At 33.9% G+C, this 17,749-nt stretch overlaps 1 protein-coding gene across 1 annotated transcript; it reads left to right on the forward strand.

Annotated features, from left to right (window-relative positions):
* The first annotated feature begins 30 nt into the window (after positions 1-30).
* On the forward strand, positions 31-4,346 carry LOC105037800 (alcohol dehydrogenase 2). The gene is made up of 10 exons (XM_010913426.2): positions 31-160; positions 1,326-1,462; positions 1,635-1,681; positions 2,180-2,505; positions 2,611-2,693; positions 2,935-3,010; positions 3,206-3,267; positions 3,433-3,528; positions 3,634-3,795; positions 3,965-4,346. The coding sequence occupies exons 1-10, from the start codon at positions 124-126 to the stop codon at positions 4,079-4,081; spliced, it is 1,143 nt and encodes a 380-aa protein (XP_010911728.1). The 5' UTR covers positions 31-123; the 3' UTR covers positions 4,082-4,346.
* Positions 4,347-17,749: the final 13,403 nt, after the last annotated feature.

Below are 17,749 nucleotides of genomic sequence, written 5' to 3' on the forward strand. Positions count from 1 at the left end.
CTTCCACTCCCGTTGTTCTCCAAGCAACCACAAGAAAAAAGCATTCGTAGTGATCTCTATAGGGGCATTTGAGGAAGATTAATAGAAAGAGAGGAGCGTTGCAAAGGGCCAGAATTGGAAGGGATGTCGAGCACAACTGGAAAGGTCATAAAATGCCGAGGTTAGTACCCTCACACAAGACCCTCTTCTTTTGTTTCTAAAGCATCTTGATAGCTTAGTATTTTTATCTTTTATCCTTTTTTTGGGGGGTCAAATTAGAATATAATTTTTAGGGGGCGTTTTAGGAAGTTTGATTATTGTCCTTTAAAAGTTTTACCTACTTTTCTGTCTCTTCCGGAAATTTTGGATATGTTACTCTTGTGGACCTATATGAGCTTGTATATAAAAGCTTATAGCTCATTAGGATATCCAGGGATGACCCCTAAAATAACAGGGATAGAATAGAATCCTGTTTTTGGTCATTAACATTAACGGACCGCCTAATCACATTGGTTAGATTGTAAGGATAAATAAAACGTGAAGAATGTAAGTATAGATTTTGCAAACTATTGGGTGTAACTGTATAATTTTAATCTAATCTCAAGGAGGTTTTTGTAATTTACCCTTAAATAAAAAAGATTCTACTTATGGTGCATATTTCTCTTGATATTATGGAATTTTGATTACTTATTTATGAATTTATGGATATCCAGGGATACATCTTATAATCAATTTTGTGAACTCTATTATGACCTTTCTTAGATACTTACCTATATTTTTTTCGGTAGAATGATCAACTTCATTCATTCTAGAAAGCATATACAATAAAAAGTCTGATGAGATCCAAATGACCCTTGACATATAACACAAGTAGAAGGTTGCAACAGCACCATATAAGCAGCAGATACATTTTAACAACATAGAAATTAAAAAAGATAAACAGATGATCAGCAACATGGTACCAAGAGATTAGAAAAGCGGTAGCACCCAAACCTAATAATATTAATGCAGGGAGGAGATTGAAGATTAAAAAACTGTGCACTGCAACCTGTGGATCTGTCCAGCAATTGAAAGTCTTGTATGTTGTGACTGTAGGCTGCTTGATCTAATGCAGTCTTGGAAGTACTTACCTATATTTTAGAAACATATACTTTCTGAAGGTGGTTGGCAGGCTACAATGAAAAAGACCATTTTTTTCCTTTTTTTTTTAATGTATCTTTGGAGAATACTGATCAGGTGCTATATTTCAAGTAAAAGAAGGTGCATTTATGTTTATAATAAACTTGATACATTATAATTAAATTTTTTTGCCATTTTTCATTTGATCTCTTTGTTATTATGTGTAGCGGCCGTTGCCTGGGAGGCAGGGAAGCCGCTGGTGATCGAGGAGGTCGAGGTAGCCCCACCACAGGCAATGGAGGTCCGTCTGAAGATTCTCTACACTGCCCTCTGCCACACTGATGTTTTCTTCTGGGAAGCCAAGGTATATTTAAATCATGGTTATTGATTGCATCTTTCTTAAATAATTTCTCACTTAATCCTATAATTCATGGTTAATTAACTTGCCATGTGTAGTGTAGACCAGATAATGTTTTTTTATAACTCTAAGCATCATGTAAGTTGGATTACTAAATGAATTTGTTGGAATTTTACAGGGTCAGAATCCTCTTTTTCCAAGGATATTTGGCCATGAGGCAGGAGGGTATGTTTCCTAATAATCTCTTCAACTTTCCAAATTCTATTATACTCTAGAGATTTCTCTTGAGTTTTTCTAAATTACTCACTATCATCATGTGCCACATTACACGTTCATATTTCTTAATTTTGTTTTGCTTATGTTGGAGACATAAGGGCCAAGGCTTCACCTAACATAGGTCATAAAGTTTGCTGAAAAAAAAGATAAACCATTGCACCAATGGTTTCTTTATTTTTAACATTGGCTTGTTGATTTAGAGCAGGAATTGATTGGTTGCAGTGTCTCACAAGACATTAATCATACTTTACTTAAAGAAATTTCTAGTTTTTATCTTTAAATAATATTGATGCAAGTATTTTGCTACAATCAAGTTGGGTCAAGATGCTGCATCCTAGAATATTTGGGGAAAAAAAAAAATCCATCTCTCTCAATCAAAAATACTAACATCCTGTATCATAATCTGTAACATTGTGTTCATTGATTTTGAATTATTGTTGATTTTAGGATCGTCGAGAGTGTAGGGGAGGGTGTGACTGATCTTGCACCAGGAGACCATGTCCTCCCAGTATTCACTGGTGAATGCAAAGAGTGTGCCCATTGCTTGTCTGAGGAGAGCAACATGTGTGACCTCCTGAGGATAAACACTGACAGGGGAGTGATGATAAATGATGGGAAATCCAGGTTCTCCATCAATGGAAAACCCATTTACCATTTTGTTGGGACCTCCACTTTCAGTGAGTATACCGTTGTTCACTCTGGCTGTGTTGCCAAGATCAACCCCTTGGCACCCCTCAATGTTGTTTGCATTCTTAGCTGTGGCATTTCAACAGGTGTGATCACTTCTGAAAACCCTATCTATTTTACTTGCATTTGAAAGATTGTTGTAAATATAAACAATTTCGATCATTGTAATCGCTATGTATCTTTATCTTTAGGCCTTGGTGCTACTTTAAATGTTGCAAAACCGACAAAGGGTTCGACAGTGGCTGTTTTCGGGTTGGGAGCTGTTGGCCTTGCTGTGAGTGTCATTCATTTTTTATCTGAATTTTTTTTTTCTTCAAGTTTCCTGGATATATCATGACATATCGTCATCATTATGATCCTTTTTCAGCCAAACTAAGTCACCAATCTGTCTGACTACATGGCTATGTCCTTCAATTATTGCTTCCCAACACATTTCTCTTGGGATATTAGAAGAATACTTCTTTCCTTCTGATCTCAACTTGTAAATATCTAATTTGAATCCTTACATTATACAGGCCGCCGAAGGGGCTAGGATTGCAGGTGCTTCAAGAATTATTGGTGTTGATTTGAACCCAAAGAGATTCCATGAAGGTGAAATGATTCCTACTCTCAATCCTAAACTTTTTTGCTCTGCAATTCTATCTTAGCTCCAGTTCAACTTTTTTTAGTTGACATGAACTCATATTTTTGTATTTTCCTCTGAATTATGGATCCCCTCTCCTTATATACCAAATATAATGTGGTTTCTAACTGATTGTCCGTGGATTTCTTTTCCATTTTCTTCAGCCAAGAAGTTTGGTGTTAACGAGTTTGTAAATCCAAAAGACTACAACAAGCCAGTTCAAGAGGTTAGCAAGTTTTTATATGATGATAAAATTGCTTCTCTTATTTTCATCACTAGTAGCCCATACTTTTCTTCTTTTGACAACATTACTAGCCTATTCAAGAGATAAGCCATGACTCTAGATTTTGTAAGCCACTGCCTCATTTCAGTATTTGCTGAATGTTATCAGGTGATCTCTGAAATGACTAACGGCGGAGTTGACCGAAGCATCGAATGTGTTGGCAATATTGATGCCATGATATCTGCTTTCGAATGCGTTCGTGATGTAATTCCTTGCATCCTTGACATGGATTTCGAAAACTTCTTGATGAATATATTATCGACTTAAGCTACCATGTGAAGCATTCTAACACTAGTGATAATATCTCAGGGTTGGGGTGTTGCTGTACTAGTTGGGGTACCATACAAAGATGCCACGTTTAAGACCCATCCTGTGAATTTCTTGAACGAAAGGACCCTCAAAGGAACCTTCTTTGGAAACTACAAACCACGTTCTGATCTTCCTGCAGTCGTCGAGATGTACATGAACAAGGTGAGCGAATGATCTCAAAATCACTTTTGTTTAAGCTCTTTTGACTTCATGAAATCTAGTCCTCAAGGAGTTAAGATTGTCGAATTTATTTAACCAAGAATTACATTTGCATATGGATTTATATTATCAGGAAATTGAATCATTGTTGCTTGGTGATTAAATGTTACAGGAGCTAGAACTGGAGAAATTCATCACCCATGAAGTACCCTTCTCTGAGATCAATAAGGCATTTGACTACATGCTTCAAGGGGACAGCCTCCGTTGTGTCATTCGTATGGATGGTTAGAGCCAATCTCAGTTGTTGTAAGCAATTGCACAGTTGAACTATAGGTGTTTGTGAATGCAGAAGCTGTCAGGCTAAATGGAGATGTAGCATGAAATATATGGGTGTTCTTTGTGACAATTTTCTGCTTGTTTTTAAATATCCTCTCCCTCTTGTTTCAGCTTTGTGTATCTTTTGTAAAAATTTTCTGTACTGTATAGAGGGTTTGTTACTAGTTGGTCTGCTTTCTTGTTTCTTAAAATGTGGAGCTTCTTTTCCTTTAATTTTATTTGAATTCTACTAAGATTTGGGGCTTCTGTTTCCTTCGAAAATTTGCTTTGATGCTCTCTTTGTCATCATCATCGTTCAACTAGCAGGAATCTGTGTAAGGTGTTTTTCTCAAATATGGATGCAGTTTAGGTGTTTTTTGAGATTTTTCTATATTTGAGAAAAAACACCTCAAAACATCTTATATTAGAGGAATCTCAAAAAACACCTCACAACCTTGGTCTATTGGGTTCAAAGGTGGCAGAGGGAGATGAGAGAGAGGAGAGGAGACTACTTTCATGACTCCCATTTATGAACCCCTTCATTTTATCACAAGGATGGTTGAGGTGGTTTGTGAAAGTTATGATAATTGAACAAGATAATTATCACCATGTTACAATTTCCATTCATTAATATATGAATCTCACAGCATGACTGCACGAGAGTCGTTTATAGATAATCAATTTTGTACTCCAACGAGTTTCGAATAATTCCTGCGGTGGCTGGTCAATGAACCATGTAATATAGGAACTCTTATGCCATTATAATTTTACAAAGGGTCTTGTAGGTAATTAACTTTCTTAGAGGGAGTTTCTATGTGCTCGCATGAGTCGGTGGCATCATGTATTCACCATGAGGTGAGGCATTGTGTCCCCATATAACGCACCGGAAAAAACAATAGTAGGTGCTTCCTATAGAGTGGCCTTCTGCATCTGAAAGGTTGCATGGGATTGATTACCTTGTAGGAGCTTACTGTACCTTCCATCACTCCCTTTTATGATCAATGTGGGGAGGAGGACATGGTTGACCATGCTTTTTTTTTTTTTTTCGCTGAAAAGTCCATCTTATACGGAGCCACATATCCTGCAGAGTGGCCTTCAGGAGCTTGTTAGTCTCTATCACACTGCTTATCACATTTGGACGGGGAGGAAGAGGAAGATCTCCAATAATACTGAGGACAGTCACTGCAACAAAATCAAATATTAGCAATAATTTTTAACAAAGATAATCTCATTGTCGCTAATATTAAATTTTATCGATCAATTATTACAATAAATTTTTTTTTCATCATTAAAAAATCAGTGAATTGTTAGCGACGGCAAAACCGTCGTTATAAATTTAACTTAAATAAATACCTATTAGCAATGTCTTTAGCGACGAAAGCTAGCCGTCGCTAATAGTGTACCCTAAAATCCCTCGGGTTCTCGATGGACTCAATTCTATTGACCGCCGCCTCTCCTCTTCCCCCTGCATCCAGTCCCCCTTCTCTCCTACCGCACCGTCGGAGCCCCCGACCTCCCCCCAACCCCCACACCGCCGTTCCTACCTCTGATCTGACATCCCCTCATCGGATCACATGTTCCCGAGCCCTCCCCTTGCCAAATCGCCCTCCCCTTGTTGGATCGAGGCCCCCACCACCTCTCCCTTCGTCGGATTGCCCCTCCCACTGTTGGATCAGGCTCCCCGCCGCCTCTCCCTTCTCCCCATGCCCCTCTCCTTGCCGGATCGAACCCGTGGCCACCTCCCCCTTCTCCCCTTGCCCCTCTCCTTGCCGGACCGCACCTGCGTGCCAGCCTTCTTCCTTCAGAGTGCCCAGTCACCGGAGCGCTGTCCCGTCGGACCTACATCGCTAGACCCGCACCGTCGCTGCAAGGTGATTTTTAGCGACGACGACGGCGACGTCGCCGTCGCCACAACCCGTTTCTATTTTTTAAAATTTTTAATATTTAAAATTAGATTAACCTGATTAATTTTAAAATTAATAGTATTTAAATTTAAATATTATTAATTTAAATATTATTAATATTTAAATTAATAATATTATTAATTTAAATAATATTAATAATAATATTATTTAAATTAATATTATTCTCAGGAGGTGGAACTATTTTGGGATGCTCTCCGACGAGAGTAGCCCTATTGTCTCCGACGGCACGGGTTCGAGATCAGGCCATCGTCGGACTAGTTCTGGTCTACTCATCTATTCCGATGGCAGTTGGAGCAGCTTGGCAATTAGATTCTAGGCGCTCGATTCGGTCCGAAGTCTGAAAAAATTTTCAGCTTTATTTGCAATCCAGCTCGATACTTTAGAATCTCCAGAATGAGATTTGCCTGGATGCCATACTAGTGTGCTCGATCTAGTCATCTGGCACACTCCAAGTCCACATGCACAGAACTCGCATCCCGACCATCTCCATTTGCAATGATGTCCTTTCACTACAACAGAAAAGAATATTTGCGATGCAAAAAAAGCATCGCAAATACTAAATTTCCATCACAAAAACTTATTTGCGATGTAAATTTCATCGCTAATATTTAGTTGCTAAAAATGAAATCGTAGATAATATTTTATGATAGAAATAAAATTTTCGTCACTAATAATATTTTTTTACGATGTAAAATTTATATCATAAAATATTTTATTTTTTAAATTATTTATGATGAAAAAAATTTCATCATAAATAGATTATTTTCATCGTAAATAAAATTATTTACAATGAAACTTTTCATTGTAAATAATTTAATAAATAAATTTAATATTTTAAAAAAATAAATTAAATTAAATTTTTATGATGAAAAATTTACGTCATAAATATTTTCGTCGTAAAAAAAATTATTTATGATAAAAAAATTTTATTGTAAATAACTTTAAAAGGTATTTTTATATTTAAAAAATATATTATTTGCAATGGAAATCATACGTCGCAAATGATTGTATTTGCTATGGATATTTCATCGCAAATAATTCCATCACATATTAAAATATAATAGTTTTTGAAAAAATAATTTATAAATATATTTTTTAATTTATCTTTTTAATATTTTATATTTATAAAGCATAAAATTGAAATAAAAAATTCACACAATAAACCCATAAATAAATTTGATCATTTCAATATATTAAAATATAATTACAAAAAAATAAATTTAATAATTATAAGAGGTTCAAAATAAAAATAAAAAAATATAGAAATAAGTCGCTGGCCATCAAACATCAGCATCTGGAGAAGAAGAATGGGTAGAGCACGACGGATCAATCTGCTGTTGTTTCATCAACTCCATCATCTGCTCCATCTATGCCATCTGCTCCATCATCGCATCTGGAATGATTGGTAGGAATCGACGCATCCAGCCAACTCATCAGCTCGCTGTCGATAGAAATGATTGATAGGAATCGACGCGTACAGCCAACTCATCAGCTCGCTGTCGATACTCGACAGCTTGTCTCTGTATCTCCGTCAGTCGGGCATCGCAAGCAGCATGAATGTCAGCCCTGGACGAGTGTGAGGATGGGGAAGCTTTGATCCCATACCTTAGCCTCCTAACATAATAAGGTCTCGTACCAAGCACCTGATCATAGATCTCCTCATCTGTGGGTGCAGTCGAACCCTCAGAGATAGGCTGGGATTTCATCTCTGTTATACGATCTTGAAAATTAAAGTTATAGCTATTTTAAGTTTGTACTGAAAATCAAAATGTCAATGAAAAAATAATTGAAAAAACTTAAATAATTATCACTATCGTCCACTCCTCTGACCGTCGCTAGTAGGTCTGCTGGTAGATCTCAACCCTGCAAAGAAGTTTATCACTCTCTACATCTCTCTATAATTTGAGAATAATTATTTAAATTTTTTTTAAATAGTTAAAGAGTTAAAATATGCTAAATAGAAATTACTTACCATCTGCTCTATATTGCGAGCGAACGGCCTCGAACCCCCATAGTATGAGACAGTCTGTCTCGCCCGATTGGTGGTATTTCGGGTACATCTATCCTATATAGTTAATAGTCAAATTAGTAAGTAACTAACTGAATTTAAAAATAAATGATTTAATTATTAAACTTTAAAAAAAAATTGGATGCTTAATCTGATACGTCGAATCCTCATACCTACGATATATGATAGCCCAGTTCTCGATACTGATGCTGTCATATGGCCGCTGCCACAATGCCTCCACCCTCTAGTCTTGCACTACAGCGTATCAGCGGCGATGAATGCGACGATGGTAATCCTTGAAATGCGAGCATAGATGATCATCCACAGCTCGTCGCACGTAATGGTGCTCAAAATCAACAATATCAAATATAGCTTTTCAATAATAAATATTATAAGAATATAATACTAATTAAATATTTTTTTAAATATTATTTTAGTTGTAAGTGGCTATAGAAGACCTTCCTCTGAGCCGGTGTAATATGACCCCAATCGGAGAGCGTCATAAGGGTATAGCTGCGGCATATGATATCCAACTCAGTCTGCCATGGCTCACACCATCCCTTAATGGGCGTGGTGAAATCGGACGAAATCTCGATACGGAGACACTATCTCTCATGCTTGCATCTCCAACACTCCAGGGCGAGATTCTTCGACAGATCTTACCCTCACCTCACTATCTGTACTTGGAGAACAAATGAGATAACCACAATGAAATTTTCTACAATAAAATAAAGAATACCATGACAATAATAAAAAATTGATGTATTTCTGAACTGCCCAAACGGGGCATCCAAGAGTCATTCACAATGTCCGTTTTAGGTATTCTAGGACCGATTTTTGAACGAAAGTCTAAGATTACATCATTGCATACATTAAATCACTACCATGCATCTCTCTATGGAAATAGAGAGATGTATCCGAATCCGAACCGGATCTTGATCCAGGTTCAGATCGGATCCTGATCTAGATCTTGACCAGATCCAACTCAGATCCCAACCTCGAACTGACTCAGATCGTAATCCAAATTTGGATTGGATCCGGACCCAGATCTTGGACCAGATCTGAGTCAATCCGAATCGAATCCCAACCCAGATCTTGGATCGGATTTGACCCGAACCGGATCCAAGTCGATCCGGACAAAATCCTGACCTGAACAATTCATATGCATTAAAATTTATTATTTTTATTAATAAATTATTAATTTTTAAAAAATATTTTTTATTAATAAATTATTAATAAATCATCCCCCCACCTCCTCGGGGCCTCGGTGGCCGTCTGCGAGAACACCACCCCCTCCCTCGGCCACTGCAAGCCATCCGCAGGAACAAACCGCCCCCCCAGTCCTCCAACCCTCAGCGCCCTCTGCCCCACCCCGCTCCCGCCAACCCATAGTCCCCCGACCCTCACGAAAACCCCCCCTCTGCTGTCCCCCAACCCTCACGAAACCCCCCCCTTCGGCCCCAGCGTGACCCACCCTCGCCAAACACCCCCCCTCCCTCTCCTTCCTCCCTGCCTGAGCACCCACTCCCCGACCCCTCCCTTCCCTGCAAAGCCACAAAAAATAATCCGTTTACCTTAAAAGTCAGCGACGACAGCGGAGGGGGACACTCACCGATGAGGAAACTGGGGAGGGTTTCGACGGGTGAGAGGGAGGGAGAGAGCTGAGAGGTTGGGGAGAGAGAACCGAGAGGGTTTCGTGGGAACTAAGTGACCTAAGATTTTTATAGGACTTTTAACGACGTAATTATCAATGATGAAAAATTCATGTCACTAAAAATTATTATTAGCAACGAAAATAAAATTTTCACTGCTAATAATTTTCATCAAATTTTTTTTCTAAAATTTTTTCCCTCTAAAAAAATTTTAACCAAAAAAATTTTTCAAAAAAATTAATTTACGATGAAAATAAAATATACATCGCTAATAACTATTATTATCGATGAAAATAAATTTTTTATCTTTAATAATTTTTGCCAAACTTTTTTTTCTTCTAAAAATTTTTTACTCTAAAGAAATTTAACAAAAAAATTCTAAAAAAAATTACGACAGTAATTCCAATTATTTGTGACTCTTATTTTCCATCATAAATAATTTATCATTTATTTTTAAAAAAAATTTAAATTTTTATAAATTATTTATGATTGAAATTTTGTGTCATAAATAATAAATATTTATGATATAAATTTTTTTTACATCATAAATATCAAATTATTTGTAACGTAAATATTTCATCATAAATTATTTATTTTTTTAAAAATTTTTGATTTTTTATCGATTAATTATGATGAAATTTTTTTATTATAAATAATTTAATATTTATGATGTAACTAAAATTTTCATCATAACTAATAAATTATTTGCGATGAAAAATATTTTATATCGCAAAAATCTTATATTCTTGTAGTATATTTTTTTTTAATTTTTTTGAATATAAAATTATTTTGAAATTTAAAATCTATCTTTATCATTCATTATCTAAATAATTATTATTCAAGTATCGTCACAAAATATTACCTCGATCCAATAGCCCTAGCTATGTTGATCAACAAAATTTGATTTCGACGGTCACGAACGACTGCATGATGATCTGATAAATAGAGATCATCGATGGATCCAAAAACTCGCAACGACGATCTTGGTGATATTTTTAGTATACTATCAAAATTTTACTTCAATCAGACATTATTATTATGGTCAATTTAGTACAGAATAATTTAAACCTTTAAATGAAAAATGAGTGATCAAAAGATCAAATAGTCTCCGATTATAAAATAATTTTTTTAGGTAAATGATTTTTGCTACTGCTTTGATCGTTTGTATGGTGGTGATCATAAAATTCAAATCACACGTATATGAACCATCCAAAACTCTATGTCTCTTGATATTCGTCCTTAAAGTCCTTAAGTAATTATGCTTGTACTTTTATAAGATCTATTTAACGTGGATGATTCATATACGTACAGTTTATATTTTATGATCATCACTGTATAAATGATTAAAATAGTAGTAAAGATCATTTATCTAAAAAATTATCTTATAATCGGATGTCGTTTGATCTTTTGATCACTCATTTTTTATTTAACGATCCAAATCATCCCGTGCTAAATTGATCATGATAATGATGTTTAATTGAAGTAAAATTTTGATAGTGTACTATAAATAATATCGAGATCATCATTATAAATTTTTGGATCCATCGATGGTCTCTATCTATCAGATTATTATACGATCATTTGTGACCGTCGAAATCGATCGATATAGCTAGAGCTATCAGATCGAGGCGATCTTTTGTGATAAAACTCTAACAATAATTATTTAGATAATAAACGTTGAAGATAGATTTTAAATTTTAAAACTATATCATATTTCAATTTTAAATTTTATTTTAAATTTTAAAATAAATGATCCTCCTCCCCTAATATCGGGCCCGATAGGGCTCAAAACTTTTGATTAAAAAAATTTCTTCACTTATGAGTTGAACCTAACTACTGAAAAATTACCGAAGATAATCTTTTTGAACTAGAAAGCTGTAAAGTAGACTTTATGAATTGAATCTAATTTTTCTTTTTATTTTTTTTTTTTTTGACGAGTGTTAAGCACCAAAGAAAAAAAAGCAAAAGAAAAATTGGTAGGTTTCGATACTAAATCTATAACAGTATGGAGCCATCATCGTAGGAAGACCTGACATCAAAGACTGAGTGAGTTGGTTATGGATCCAACTCGCGAGGTTACCCCCGAGCCTGAAGCGAGGGCACCGCAGCTGCTTGTTGTAAACTATATTTACGATCAATTTTTTGGGTGCAAAATATTAAAAAATTTATAACCAAAAGATTAATAGTAAAATATTTAAATTATTTTTTTTAATTTATAAAATATTTATATCATAAATAATTTGATATTTATTTTTTTAAAAAATTTTTGATGTTCATCGATTATTTACGATAGAATTTTACATCGTAAATAATTCAATATTTATGACGTAAAATATATTTTGCATCACAAATATGAATTATTTGTGATGTATATTTTTTATGTTATAAATAATCTAATATTTATTTTTTAAAAGTTTTTAATTTTTATCGATTATTTATGATAAAAAATTTACATCTTAAATAATTAAATATTTGTAATGTAAAATCCATTATGCATCGCAAATACTAATTATTTGCGATGAATAAGTTTACAACACAAATAATCTACTATTTATTATTTTTTTAAAATTTTTAATTTTTATCGATTATGTACGACGTAAATTTTGCATCGTAAATAATCTAATATTTATGATAGAAAATTCATTTTATGTCGCAAAAAGGAATTATTTATGATATAAATTTTTTAAGTTGTAAATAATTTGATATTTATTTTTTAAAAAATTTTTGATTTTCATCGATTAGTTATGATAAAAATTTTGCTTCCTAAATAATTCAATATTTATGATGTAAAATCTATTTTATATCATAAATAATCTACTATTTATTTTTTTAAAATTTTTAATTTTTATCGATTATTTGTGACATAAATTTTATGTCATAAATAATCTAATATTTGTGATAGAAAATTTATTTTACATCATAAATATAATTCATTTGCAATACAAAATTTTAGGTCGCAAATAATTTGATATTTATTTTTTTTAAAATTTTTAATTTTCATTGATTAGTTACGATAAAAATTTTGCATCATAAATAATTTAATATTTATAATATAAAAATTTATATCATAAATAATCTACTATTTATTTTTTTTAAAATTTTTGATTATTTGATGATTATTTATGATAAAAATTTTACATCATAAATAACCAAATATTTATGATGAAAAGTCAATTTTACGTTGCAAATAATAGGTATTTATGATGTAAAAATTTAGATCATAAATAATCAAAGATTTTTTTAATATTTATAATTTTTATCGATTATTTATGATAAAAATTTATATCATAAATAATTTAATATTTATGATACAAACTATATTTGAAGTTGTAAATAAAAATTATTTATGATAAATTTTTTTTATCATAAATAATTTATTATTTATGCTGAAATATTATTTACGATGAAAATATTTACATCACAAAAAATTTCATCGCAAAAATCCTATTTTTTTTGTAGTGTTTACTTGAAAACTCAATAATTTAAAAATTTTAAAATTATTGCATTGTATATAGCAATAGATCTATATTTTGATTAATGTACATATTCTACAATATCTGTATATTTATATATTTTTGTATGAATTGAAAAAATATGTACATTGATCAATTGACTGTTTAGTTTAGATTATTTAAAAATTACAATTAATTATATAGGTAATTATAGTAATCAAACAGTATGTCAAGAGTTCGAGAGAAACTTTGGACTGTATTTTTTTTTTTTTCCTCACACATCTTCAGCCGTTTGGGAGAACAAAAGAAAAATTTTATCAAAATTTTTTCGGCCCCTATTGTATATCATTTGATTACTGTAATTGACCTATGAAATTAATACAATTTTTGAATGGGATAGGACCCCTTCTATACCTATTAGTTGATGATAGGATATATTTATTATATAAGTCATTTTAAATGATAAAATATTTGGTAAGTATTTTATCTTATATTTGTATATGCAAAATTTTTAGATAGTATGCTATGGACCGTAGTCGGATGGACCATTGAATAATCAATGGGTTGATTTCTGGTAAATATAAGGAGGGTGTTAAGTACTTTTGTGATTATATTTTTAAGAATGCTGCACTCTTAGTTCAAGGACGGACTCGTTATCCTTGTAAGAGATATGTCAATTGAGAAATGCTTGATAGAGATACAATAATTGTCCATTTGTATAGGAGTAGATTTATGCTAGACTATAAGCAGTGGTACCTCTATGAAAAGATGTGGGAGATAATTGCAAGGGTTAGAAGTCATCAGCAGATAGGGATGGCAATCGGATCGGATCGGGTCATAAATAGATCGGGTTAAATGCGGATCGGATCAGAAATTATCAAATCAAAATTCGACCTAACCCATTTAATAAACAGGTCATCCGATCCGATCCGTTTAACCTATTTATTAAACAGTTAACCTGTTTAACCGATGCGATCCAATCCATTTAATCTGTTTATTATTTAATATGTTTATTAGATGAATAACCTATTTAATCGACCTGATCCAATCCGTTTAACTGAAAACATATTATCCTTAAAGGAGAATAAACCACTGTTTAATATATGATCACTGTAAATAATATAAAGTATGAGGAGAAAATCTACTCAATAAAAAAAAAAGAAAAAGATACAATAGTAGCACATACAGAAGATTCAAATAGGATATAACATTAACTCTAAGTCACATCTCATCACCGTCAAAAAATTAAAAATAGTTAAAACATCAAAGAAAGGAAGAGAAAGAGGAGGCTCATATTTAGTATTTCATCTATAACTAAATCAAAACAACAACAATTGGTTGCTTGTAGAAAAAGACTGTCTAAGATTATTGCTGTTACAAATAGTTGAATCAGTAAAAAGATATTCCAAAATCATCATAGCCTTCCTAAACAAACCTCTGCAAATAGGCCATATTGTATTTTTTGACATTCAGCTTAAAAAATAGAAATCAAAACTCAAAAGAATACCAAACAGAATATAAAACTAATGGGAGGAAAAAAATAAAAAAATATACCTTGAAAGGATTAAGGAAGCACGGAAGGAGGAAAAGAAAAAAAAAAATTAAGATCTCGAGCAGCCAACCCCCCTCAGCAATGATCGTTGGAGAAGAAAGAGCACCGACTATCAAAAGAGAAAAAGAGAGAAAAATCTTAGATCTCGAGTGGCCAAGATATAAAGCAGCACAACCGCATAAGTCCCCTTGACGACGGTCATTGGAAAATAAGGTACCAATCATTAAAAGAGAAAAACTCTAGATCTCGAACGGCCAAGGCACCAAATGGTAAAATTGCACAAGCCTCCTCGACGACGGCCATTGGGGAAGAAGGCACTGGCCACTGAAATAGAAAAAAAGAGAAAATGGCATAGACGGTAGATTCGTCGAGTGCCGATAGTCGAGTGTCGACAAAGCACCTCCTCTCAAAGATGGAAGGAGAAAACCAAAGGGGGAACGAAATCGAGGGAGGGTAGAAGCACCAGAGGAGGTGGAAGCATCCGTCGACGGCCACTGAAGGAGGTGGAAGCATCCTAGAGCATCGAGAGTCAAGAACGAGATGGAATGAAAAAATAAAATAGCAGAACTGTCGAATGATCGAACCCGAAAGTCGGAACCCCTAAAGCCCCTGAAGGATCCAGCTGTCACAGGTTAAATGGGTTTATAGTTATAACCCAACTCAACCCATCCCATTTATTAAACAAATTAAATGGATTAGTTGTCTCAAATCTGAACCCGATCCAATTAATAAACAAGTTAAACAAGTTGATCTGTTTACGATCCGAACCTGTTTAATCCAAACCCAAACCTGTTTAAGATGGGTTGAATACAGATTAGGTTGGTGGGTCGGATCGATTTTTGTCACCCCTATCAATAGGATAGAGACACAAACAGAATGGTAGACATGGTTATGGATGCGACTGATCCTGAATTTGACTGAGATATAGAGGATGATTCAGAAGCTAGTAGTGACAATTTCTATTGTATGCTAAAAGATGCTGATAAACCACTGCGACTGAAAAGTGAAACACACACTGTATTATCAGCTATATCAGAGTTGTTGAACTTGAAGATCGAGTTTAATATGACGGTTAATTGTTATAATAGGATGGTAGCAATAATAAAGAAGAAGCTATCGAAGGATGAGAAAATTATTGGAAGCTTCTATGCTTCAAAGAAAATAGTGAAAAAAATTAGGCATGGAATACGAGAAGATAGATGCATGCCATAATGATTGCATGTTTTTCTACAGGGAGGACCAACTGAAGAGTATATGTAACACATGCGGTGAAAGCCGATTTAAGTTGAGGCAAGAAGATAAAAATCAGAAGGACATACCATATAAGGTTCTTTGATACCTTCTCCTCACTCCTAGGTTTCGGAGACTATTTATCCAAGAGTATTGTCAGATAGATAAGATGGCACAAAGAAAGAATTTGCAAGCATATTGATATGATGAGTTATCCGTCGAATGGTGAGACATGAAAGAAATTTGATATTGACCATCCTTTATTTGCTCAGAAATCACGCAATGTCCAATTGGATCTGTCTATGGATGGGTTATACTGTTTAGTCATGCAGTGGTCCCTTATTCATGTTGGCCAATCTTTATTATTCCATACAATCTGTCACCTAGGATGTCCATGAAAGAACATAATATCTTTCTTACATTAGTTATTCCTACACCACGGCACTTTAGTAGAAGAATTGATGTATATCTAAGGCCTCTTGTTGATGAACTAAAATTTTTATGGTCCGATGGCATACGTACATTTGATGCATCAAAGAAGTAAAATTTTGTAATGAAGGCTGCATTGATATGGACCATTAGTGATTTTTTTGCTTATGAGATGCTGTCAAAATGGAGCACTCATGGAAAGCTAGCGTGTCCTTATTGCATGGATAATACAAAATCATTTCAAGTTGAGCATGATTGTAAGCTCTGCTGGTTCGATTGTCATCGTCAATTTCTTTTCGAGCATCATCCTTTTAAAAAATAGTGAAATAGTTTTAGAAGGAATAAAATAGAGAAAGACCATGCACCCCCGCATCTCAGTGGTATGGAAGTATTTCAAAGGGTATCTCAAATAGACGAAGTCTAGTTTGGCATATTGTTTGACAATCAAAAATCTCAGGGGTTCGATAGAACTCATAACTGGATGAAGCGTAGCATCTTTTGAAAATTATCAAATTGATCGATTAATTTGATCTGTCATAATCTTAACGTCATGCATATTGAAAAAAATATATTCGATAATATTTTTTACACTGTTATGAATGTCAAGGGCAAGACGAAGGACAACCCTATGGCTCTAGCAGATATAAAAAATGTATGCAAGCATCCTCTATTAGAGCTGGTTGAAGTGTCACCTGAAAAATTTCTGAAGCTGAAAGTATCTTACATCTTAACAAGGGAGCAGTTGAAGGATGTATGTAAATGGTATAAAAATCTTAAATTTTCAGATGGTTATGCAAGTAATTTAGCTCGATGTGTTAATGTCAAAGATTGCTGATTCTATAGGCTAAAAAACCATGACTGTTATGTCTTTATGCAACGATTACTTTCATTGACTTGGTGTGATCTTCTTTCTAACTCCATATGGAGTTCTTTGATCAAGTTTAGTCTTTTCTTTAGAGATATTTGTGCTATCACATTATCCACCGACCACATCTTCAGTCTTGAGGCTAGCAGTGTAGAGACTATATACAAGTTGGAAAAGATATTTTCTCCTAATTTTTTTGACTCCATGGAGCATCTCGTAATTCATCTGGCATATGAAGCTAGGGTGGGGGGACCAGTGCAGTGCAGATGGATGTATCTATTTAAAAGATACATGCATAGTCTCAAGAAAAAAGTGAAAAATAAGATCAGAGTCGAAGATTCTATTATGGAGACTTATATAATTGAAGAAATTTTTAATTTCAACCGATACTACTTTAACCCTAGTGTGCAGATAAAACTAACTCAAATGGATTGAAATGATGATGGTGGTGAAGAATCAAAGGCGGAGATCTCAATATTTACCTATCCCACTCGTAAATTTGAGCACGAGGTTAGTCAGATATTAACTG

Source organism: Elaeis guineensis, chromosome 1 (assembly GCF_000442705.2).
Source record: "Elaeis guineensis isolate ETL-2024a chromosome 1, EG11, whole genome shotgun sequence".
Taxonomy (NCBI): Eukaryota; Viridiplantae; Streptophyta; class Magnoliopsida; order Arecales; family Arecaceae; genus Elaeis; species Elaeis guineensis.

What these genes read in the sequence shown, in the direction of transcription:
- LOC105037800 (XM_010913426.2), top strand. Translation starts at nt 124, where the DNA reads ATGTCGAGCACAACTGGAAAGGTCATAAAATGCCGAG. An exon ending in AAAGGTCATAAAATGCCGAG is followed by an intron (nt 161 to 1,325) that starts GTTAGTACCCTC and finishes TATTATGTGTAG; the next exon opens with CGGCCGTTGCCTGGGAGGCA. An exon ending in CCCAAAGAGATTCCATGAAG is followed by an intron (nt 3,011 to 3,205) that starts GTGAAATGATTC and finishes CATTTTCTTCAG; the next exon opens with CCAAGAAGTTTGGTGTTAAC.